Genomic DNA, 9,928 nt, shown 5'->3' on the forward strand with positions numbered 1-9,928 from the left:
TTTATTTGCAATATGTTCAAAGTATACCTGAATTGACACTTAGTTTAGGTAGAATTTAAATAAAAAATGTAGCATCACGTCTCAGACATCATGTGTTAGTAAGTCCCTGGCTGATGCAAGCACCCCGATGTCTTGGTAAGCCCCTTTGCCTGTGATTATGTAGGGTTTCAGGTGTGATTGTGAGAGAGATTTTCCTATTTTATCCAAGTCCCTGTCTGCCTTAGTCTGATCATGCCAGGTGTGTCAGTGTGTGTGTGTGTGTGTGTGTGTGTGTGTGTGTGTTGTGTGTGTGTGTGCGCGCACTGCTATGCTAATGTGTGTTTCCTGAGGACTTAAAGGGCTTAGTCTGGTCTGACCCTGCATACAGATCACACACTCTTTGGTCAACAAGCAGACCACGACCTTCAGCATGCATTAATACATACGCGCAGATGTAGACACACAAAAAGTACCTCAATTGCTAAGCTGACATTTACCTGAAGATACGTCAAAGTGTCTTTTCTGTATCTAAAAGGGAATTCTGTATATTATATGCATGTGCAGAGTACATGATTAATGTGCCTTATGTTCTGGTTCATTTGTGTTGTAGTGACAGACTGAGGAAATAACGTGAGCACATTATCTTTGTATCAATACATAAGCGTATGTTGCAGTTGTTTCTATGTCAGCTTGTCTATACTTCATGAAGTATAGACAAGCTGACTACTTCCTCATAATCAAAAAAGCAATACTCCTCCAGACAGCTTAGTTACATCTAAGTAAAAAGCATTGTATGTTCATTCCTCATAATGGATGCTCAACTATGATTTTTGTGGATAAAAAATGTTTCTTTCACATGTTATTTAAATGGAAAAACGAAATACACAAAGCTAAAAGCTGGGCCACAAATAGACAAACAGCGTGTCTCAAATAGCACAACTGCAGCACAGCAGCGCCAGCGGAAGTGTTGAAAAATGCTAATTAATTCAAAATGTTGTTTTTGACATTGACAGTGTCAACCAATGTTGCTCTCTCTTAATCTTGAAGTCAATGTTACCTTTACCTGAACCAAGTAGTTATAGTTGTTATAGTTATAGTACTTCTATTTATTTATAACATAATAAAAGAGGTGCCAGATCAGAAAATCTTCAAGTGGGTTTAAGCAGATTATATGTCTAGGGCTTTTATTGTCAAAGCTAAGAACGGAAGGAGCAGATCTGGTATATGTGTGTGTTTCAGCACCTTGTTGAATCCATACCTCTAACAATTCCATGCAGTCTCCATGTGTTTTGGTGTATGTTACCTGTATATATGGTAGGATGTGATGAGTCCGTTGGGGTTTTGGGGGGGTGTCCAGTGGATCTCCAGGACACTAGCTCCAGCTGCCTTTATTGTGGGAGGCAACAGACCTTCTGGGGCGGTCTCCAAAGTCTGAACATACACCCCCCCTCCGACTCCACACCCATCTATAAGGGAGAAAAAAGGAACAATTTAATTTGAGAATCCAGCAATCCCCATGACTGACAATCTGTTTGATCATTTCTGGAGAGGTTTTCATTTCGAAGCTTGGTAACGTCCATTTGCTGTTGAAGCACATGCAAATACTACAACATGTGCTTTTAGAGCATTACAGTGGATGTGAGTGTGCCCCCCCCACTCTGCTCATACGATGGTTAAAGCTCCCCCTCAGGTAAACACTGTCAGCTCTGTAAGTGTGTTTGCTTTTGTTTGTACGGTAAGTGGTGTTAGCTGCAATCAGCCCGCTCAGGCATTGCCATGTTGAGTCAATCAAAATGCTCCCGATCTCACTTCTTTATTGATCGGTTAGTCACAGACCCCATCATAGATCTTCTCATAACTCACCTCTTATCAAGGATAGGAAATATTAAAAACTTAAATCGGTACAAACCAATTCTTACCAATTTGACAGGCCTGCACTCTGATGTAGTAAGTGGTGAATGGCTCCAGACCTGTCACAGTGAGGAGCCTATCTTGGCCAGCAGGATGCATTAAGGCATTGTTGCTTTCTGGATTCAACAGAATGTTGTAGTTAACAGGCTGGCGGCTGTTGAGCTGAGCTGAGGAAAACGACACATGATACAATTATATGAAACAAACAAAAAGAAAACAGGATGAAAAGATGACTGAGATAATGTATTCTTCTGCTTCATCAGGTGTACAAGATAATTATTCTCTATATTTTAATTCACAACTAAAACAAAATAATAATCTTAGTCAAGAAAAGTCAGACTGTGGTGATGTTAAGTAACTTAATAATGATATATAAGTAGGACCAAATTAGTATTTGACCATTTAAAGTCAGTATTCAAATTGTTGAATATGAATACAGAAGTGAGGAAGTAACTATCTGTACAAGATATGATTTCCTACATATTTCCTCATATTTTCATCTTAAAACCAATCAATCTTGCCGTCACAATCCTGGCACTGTGGTATCACAATCAGACAAAAACACACAAGTGTATACATACAGAAATACCCACACGTATACACACGCACCTAGACTTTGTTAATATTCTCACTGGGGTTTTTCCATAATTCAGGCCAACTGTATTGTGATGGGTTATTCAACATTCATGAACTCTCGATATCTCGAGAATGAACTGATTACCAGACAAATGAAAGACTTCAATTATTCACCCCTCAACCCACATATGCACACATACACCTCCACACACACACACACACACACACACACACACACACACACACACACACACACACACACACACACACACACACACACACACACACACACACACACACAGGCGCGCACACACACACAGGTCATAATGCATCTCTCTTTGATCAGTATGTTGATCAGCCATAGCACTTTAATTGTCACTGTGAGATTTAAATGTTATTATTTACAACCAATCAGCTGCTTTGCCATCTTCTATTTCACACATGATGCCCAGAATTACAAACGCACACATGTACACTTACACACAACAAAAGCCATGCACACACACACACACACTGCAATGGAGGAATTGATCCAAGAGTAAATGTCCTTTTAATAGCCATACGTCAGTGCTTTGGCAGTCAATGTATGCATATGAAGACCCAAACACGTGCATGTACGCACACACAGACAGCCACGCTGTCAGAGGGTATGGCACGCACACATACACAAGTCGAAAACACTCCAGACTCTGGGCTCAGGGAGTTAACCAAGCGTAAGAACCCAGCCGATATTTCCTCACCTTTAAAATCAAGCTGTAATGACGATAGAATAGGCCTGCCTATGGAAATGTCTCCACAGTGACGTGTGCACACACACACAAGCACACACACACACGTATAAAGATGCATGCATAAGCACAGACACAAATATACAGAAATACACACCCACACCCACACACACACACACAACAAAGTGAAGTGTCTTTGCTAGTTGGCCGTATAAGCGGTTTCTGAGATAGGAAACCAGCCTAATGACAGGGTAATAGTCAATGATAGATGGGTTAGGGCAGACAATCACTGCCCCATAAGCATGAAACTGGGCCCTGAGTGTATGCTCATGTAAACCTGTGTATGTGTGTGTCTGGGTCTAGAGAGGCCAGAAGGTGAATGGAAAACTACTCAGGGATTCTTTTTCAGCCTGACCCCTCTCTCTGTCGCCTCATATCAGAGTATGAAGCGATTCACACAGAGGAAAAAATTGTGAGGATCATTTCTTTTCTAACCATCGTTTTAATGTTGGTTAGCGTTATTTAGATTATTAGGAAATCTGTCTATGTAGAATCTTGTTTTCTTGGAGAAATAACATCGGTAAGAAACAGTATGTATCATGTTAACTCTGTTCCGGTTTCTGAGAATGAACGGATTCAAGTCATTATTTAGAAAAGCTACTGCTGCAGTGTGATAAATGCACCTTGAGGATCTCTAAGTTAGAAGGAAGTCAAGTCCCCTCTGAAAACAGGTTTTATATTTTTACAACCACTGGATCAAGCGCCTGTGGCTCTCTGGGATCACTTTTCAGTGACCATGCACACAATATTATTTAAAGACATTAAAGGGTGGCCAGTTTTAATTATTTTGACTTTCTGAGTCTAAATGTTTGAATTTCAAAATGTGACACGGCCGCACCGTTACAGAATAAGCCTCAGTATATATGAATCTTATTAACACACAAAAACCAGTCAGCTATATCATCAAAAACGAAAATAGGCTCTAATCTGCGTCGTAGAAAAATCCTTCCCTTCATTGAGAAAGCTACTCACCAGGAGGGGTCCAGGCAAGAGAGATGGTGTGGGGGCCTGACACAATCACATTGTGGGGAGGCTGGATCCCAGTGGGGCATGAGACCGGTGTTTGTATAACATATTTGTCACTCACGGTGGTCCCACCCCCTGTCCTGGCCTCCAGCTCATACACATACCTGCAGAGATGGGGGAGGGGGGGTAATTGTATGCAAAAAAAACATGCACCCATCAAAAACTTTGTCAACGGTTTCCACGATCCTAGCAGAACTTTGTCTTCTGTTTCACAGATGAACATTAAAAAAAACTTGCAACTGGCCCCCCCGCAAATAGATTCAAGTGTATGTGTGTTGTGTGAGCTTATACATTGACTGCACTTGAGGTCCATTTCTTCCTCTTCCTCTCTCTCTCCATCATACACTTTTCTCGCTCTCTCTCTCTTTCATATGTCTCGCTGCCACTCCCGTCCCATTCTCTACCTCTTTCACCCGTGACATCATAAGATAGATTTTCCTTTTAAGAGCATGAAGCTGACGGTTGCTAAAGCTTACATTAGCTGTGTAAATGGGCCACCATTTAACATTAAAAACCTTTAATTTGCTATAAAGTCCTGCACATATGCATTAATTGACGGCGGTGTTGGGTTATTGTTCCTGTGCAGAGCGTTTTAAACAGGAGGCCATTAGCACCTCTGCAGTGGGTTAGAACGCAGTCATGGAACGGCATTAAAACCACTCATATGTTACTTTCATAGACACACACGGAAACAAGCAGAAGAAAAAGATAAATGAATACACCTCACTGAGACACACCAGCTGTGGAGATAGACAGACAGAGAGAGAGAGAGAGAGAGAGAGAGAGAGAGAGAGAGAGAGAGAGAGAGAGAGAGAGAGTGTGAAGAGAGTGGAGCAGAGCCACGTGTGATGGAGAGTGCATAAGGTTTCAGTGGGAGAATGAATATAAACACTTCATCACTGGGAGATATTTACTTAAATGTAAACACCGCCTTGGGATATCAAAATGAAATGGTGTGTGTGCATGTGCTAGGTAATCGGTGAGTGGGGCATTTGCATCTGTTTGGCTGTGTGAGTGTGTGCATGTGAGTGTATGTGTGTGTGTGTCCTGTGGGGGCCAGCCAGAGGGAATAGGTTAATTCTCTCGTCATCTTAGACACTTCCTGGGCTGCAGAAGCAAAGTGACAGCTAATCAACATTGTCATAAATAATCAATGGCCACTTTGAGCGGTCTCAAGCACAGACACATATGCACACAGAGACGCACGCGTGGGTACACACACACAGACAGGCAAAAACACACACAAGGCTGCATGGATAATGGGGCCGGTGCTCCCTGTGTAATTCTTGACGCAGGGCTAAATTGGGAGAAGGAGGGAAGGAGGAAGGGAATGAGGTAAGACTGGAAAGGATAGGAGGCGGGGGGAGGGGAGGGTGTGAGGAAAGCGAGACACGTGATGAGAAGCGAAGGGTCGGGACGGGAATGCCTTCTGGCAGACTATCTGGAATTAGGGAAAATTAAACGTCACACACACATACTGTCCTATCTTCTTCCTCCCTTCCTTTCTCTTTCACACGCACAGAGGAGATTGAAGTACTGCAGGGTGTTATCCCAAGAATTCTATTTGGGGTAAGGAGAAATAGTCTCTGGAGAGAGAGAGGGCCAAGGAGAGAGAGAGACTAGAGAGAAAAGGCAGGGGGTGGGGGGGGGGGGTCCTTTTTAAACTCCCATAATTAAAACAGAAAATCCACCTCAGAAAAAAAAGACATGGATTAATAAAGGTTAAATGAAAATAAACAGATAAATAAAATCTCCGCTCCACTGCTGTTTGTAAGCAAAAGCCAAATCTGATTTGTGTTTTAATGTGTGTGTGTGTGTGTGTGTGTGTGTGTGTGTGTGTGTGTGGTTTGTATCTGCCATTGGCGTGTCAAATATTTGCTCATTAAATGACACAAACAGACGTATACAGAGTGCAGTCCTGGGAGAGAGACATGGATTGGACGATAGAAGCGATTTTCAAAACAGGGTGACCCCGATATGAATACGCTTACACTCGGATGGGGGAAATTTAGGAATTAAAGGGATGATTAACTCTCAAGCTACAAGTGAAGTGTGTGTGAATGCAAACGTATGCAAGTGTGTGTGCACGCATGTGGGACTTCCGCATGCGTGCACACACACTTGCATACGTTTGCATTCATGTCCGTGAAGAGTGCATGCTCTCTACCTGCGGTTTGGCAGAAGTCCAGTGTCAGTATAATTCTGGTCACGGTGGTCTCCGGTAAAAATAGTGTGACCGTCTCTGCTCAGTCTGTACTGGGAGATGTGTCCATTAGGCTGGGTTGGCTGATCCCAGTACAGCTCCACCATAGACATGTTTATTATCAGATGTCTGGGACTTGGCCACACACCTGAGAAGCAAAGAAGGAAAGAAGAGGATGAAGTGAGTGTTTTCCACATTAACTGGCAACTAGCATTCATTTGTAGTGCTTTCTCTGTTGATTTAAAAAAAAACTCAAAGTAAAGTGCATCACCTCATGGACACAAAGAGGACTTTTCCTGAGAAAGACCTTCCTGATACCAACAATAGCTAATCTAAAGTACTTTTAATGAACTGAGGACAGGTTGAATCCCTGCTTTGTTAAATGGTTACTGAGAATAGTGACATTTATATGTATGAGAATGAAGATTATCAAATTAACGAGGTATGATGGAATTATAACAGTGATGTAAAAGAAGGCAAAGTCTTGCCCTGTCTTTTTGTCATGTTATGGTAATGTGTAATATGTTTTATTATTTAATTAACATTTAATTAAAATGTAATGTTTGCAAATACATAAACAGACATGTATCAGACTTGTCAATTCTAATCATGCAGATTCATGTATTTTAGATTATATAAAATAATGTAGCGGACATGAAGACACAAGGATAAGTGAGGGAAGTTGTGGATTGGAGGAGCTTAACAATAAGAAATATAATTTATTTGTATAAAACAATTAATAAAGAGGCTAAATATGTAAAAAAAATTTAGAAAGGGTGGGTAAGCAAGGTAACGAGAAGGGTTAAAATGGTGCACAAAGGGAAATATTTAAATGGAAAAGAAATAGGATAAATATTAAATCCTCAGAGGATAGATAAATGTGAAGTAGTTTAAGGGAGAAAAAAACAAGATGTCAAAGAAGAGTAGTGGAGAGGACGGGGAAAAGAAAACAGATGTGGAAGGGAAAGATCAAGGGAGATGAGAGAAAAGGAGAGATGATGGAGAAGAAGAGACACAAGAGAACATGATCAAATAAGAAGTGGATGAAGAGAAGAAACATCATCCTGATTGAAGTCCTTAAATATACAAAAATCCACGACGGCATTTTTAGCCAGGCAACATAATGAGGCGTTGATCCAATGTCGTCAACGGTGGTGAAGAGGAGACAGAGAAAGGTAAATGGTGGCGAGGTATAGTATAGGGAGATGGAAGAAGGATGAGAGACGGGGATGATTCAAATAAGGAGAGCAGTGGGAGGAGAAACGAGAAGTGAGAGGAGCGGAGAAAAAAAGAGAAAAACTATCTGAAAGATGAAATCAGTAAGGAGGGCAAAGACAAAGGTGTTAAAAAAAAGAGATTTTGATGAATTGCAGTATTTATCAAACTGAAAATATCTTAAAATTGTAATATGGTTAAAATATAACAAGATTTGATCATAATTATACATTAACAACAATGTAAAATATTTTGCCAAAAATACATACACAAATAATTTGTAAATGTTGTGTTTTTATTTGGGAATAACTATGTATTCTAGTGGGGGAAAAAATGTATGGCAGGCTCCAGTCATTTTTCTGGATCTGACAGGTACAGCAAATACTTAATTTAAGACCTGGTATCAGATCGAGTGCTTCATTTGTTAATGAATGTTTTCCGGGGGAACTGATAAGTTTGTGTATACCAGCAGGGGAGGCTTGCAGGGTGCGCCCTGTGGAAGGTAAGCTGGCTCCACATCCAGCAGCTGTGCAGGCCACAAGCACATAACTGTAGTCTGTGTTCGGCTGCAAACCTGTAGCACAAAAAAAAAAGATCACAAAGGATTAGTCTTACACGTAAAAGTACATGATGGATGGAAAATCACATACATATTTTCTAAATTCATTTTTTTTTTTCAAATTCTCAACACAATATACTGTACATATGAGTTTTTTTTATGAGATTTAGGGCATAAATACAGAAGACAAACAACAAAATGAAAACTGGGAGAAAAAGTAATGGAGAGAGAGGAAAGCTCGCCCGGCCATATCACAAGCTCTCTTCCCAACCGTTCCCTTTCTCTCTATCCATTTCACTCTCCCTCCCTCTGTTCTTTCCACACTCTCTCAACGGATGGATCCATATCTGTCGGTGTTAAATTATGCATGCCATAACTCAATAATGAAACAACGTAAAGATGGGCAGTCGCGGACTGACATGGGATAGGACCGGTCCAACGCTGTAATGTCATCAGCTTTTGATCTATGATAATTATGATACCTCGGTATGCGTTTAGGCTACAGCGTCCAGACATGATTTATTTATAGGCTCCCGCTATGCAGTCTAAAAGAAATCATATAGTGAATGAGTAGGCCTTTACCTGCAACCACAGGAAATCAGTTTTCAGTGTTATATTGAACCTTTTATTGGATGATTTAAATACTGGAAGTTGCTAAAAATTCCATATGCACCTAAACAAAGTTATCCTTGAGTTGAAACCACTTTCTGGTGATTGAAAACCTTTGTCTCCTCCGGATATATTTTCTGCCCGGTCCTTGATGTACGGTGGACGGATGAGGATTAATGGATGGATGCAAATCCTTAATGTTGTCATGGGGGTTGACTGGATGTTTTATGGTCATTCACTTAGCTGACAGCATACAACAGCTTACAAATCAAATTGAAAGGAATATGAAAGAAGTAAAACGACTTTATTTCAAAAGGATGAATGCAAAAACAGGCCTTGACCTGGCATAATACAGCATGTTGAATTCTTATTTCCGCCTTAATTCGGCACTTATTCATGTGAAGTAATAACATTAATGATTGAAGGATAAGATAAATGTGATTTGATACTGAGATAAAGTCATGGTTACAAGATTTTAATAACATACATTGAGGTTAAAAAAGAATCCTGATTTTTGTTTAAAAACACATTTAAAAATTTTTTTTTTATGTGTAGCACCACAGGGCAAGACAGTATGGGACACATAACCACCAGATGTGAGATATCATTTTATGTCACTGATATAACAAATCAGTTATCACACCTGCAATTTAGTGAAAAAAGGTATTGTAAAAATATTTATCTTTTTTTTATTAGTAAATTCAGCTAATAATGAAAATGTTCAATTGATGTTTGGAGGCTGAGAGACAGAGAGGGACATCCTGCTGTGTCTCAGCTGCTATATGCACAACACTATCCATCCTGTGTTGACTGCGTACGGCATAGTACATGTGCACCAACACACACACACACACACACAAACACACACACGTACACACACACGCACACACACTTATACAGTCTAATGCACAGCGGCGGCGTGCTTCAACGCGGTTTCCTCACGTCTCTTTCTACTGCTTAGCCTGTTTAACATGCCTTGTAGGCTCTCACGCTTAACCCAACCTCTGATCAATGTGTGTGTGTGTGTGTGTGTGTGTGTGTAAATATTCTCACAATGTTGCC

The 9,928-nt window shown here is 40.6% G+C and overlaps 2 protein-coding genes across 2 annotated transcripts in view; one reads left to right on the forward strand and one right to left on the reverse strand.

Moving 5' to 3' along the window:
- kif28 (kinesin family member 28) overlaps positions 1–9,928 on the forward strand; it is a 183,067-nt gene that overhangs the window by 124,642 nt on the left and 48,497 nt on the right. The window lies entirely within an intron of this gene.
- The window catches only part of ush2a (Usher syndrome 2A (autosomal recessive, mild)), a 273,785-nt gene that overhangs the window by 33,000 nt on the left and 230,857 nt on the right, over positions 1–9,928 (reverse strand). The window contains 5 exon segments of the mRNA XM_084005786.1: positions 1,283–1,445; positions 1,899–2,057; positions 4,227–4,384; positions 6,448–6,631; positions 8,165–8,272. Coding sequence (XP_083861912.1) covers positions 1,283–1,445; positions 1,899–2,057; positions 4,227–4,384; positions 6,448–6,631; positions 8,165–8,272 — 772 coding nt within the window.

The sequence above is a fragment of the Eutrigla gurnardus genome (genome assembly GCF_963514095.1).
Source record: "Eutrigla gurnardus genome assembly, chromosome: 1".
NCBI classification, from domain to species: Eukaryota; Metazoa; Chordata; class Actinopteri; order Perciformes; family Triglidae; genus Eutrigla; species Eutrigla gurnardus.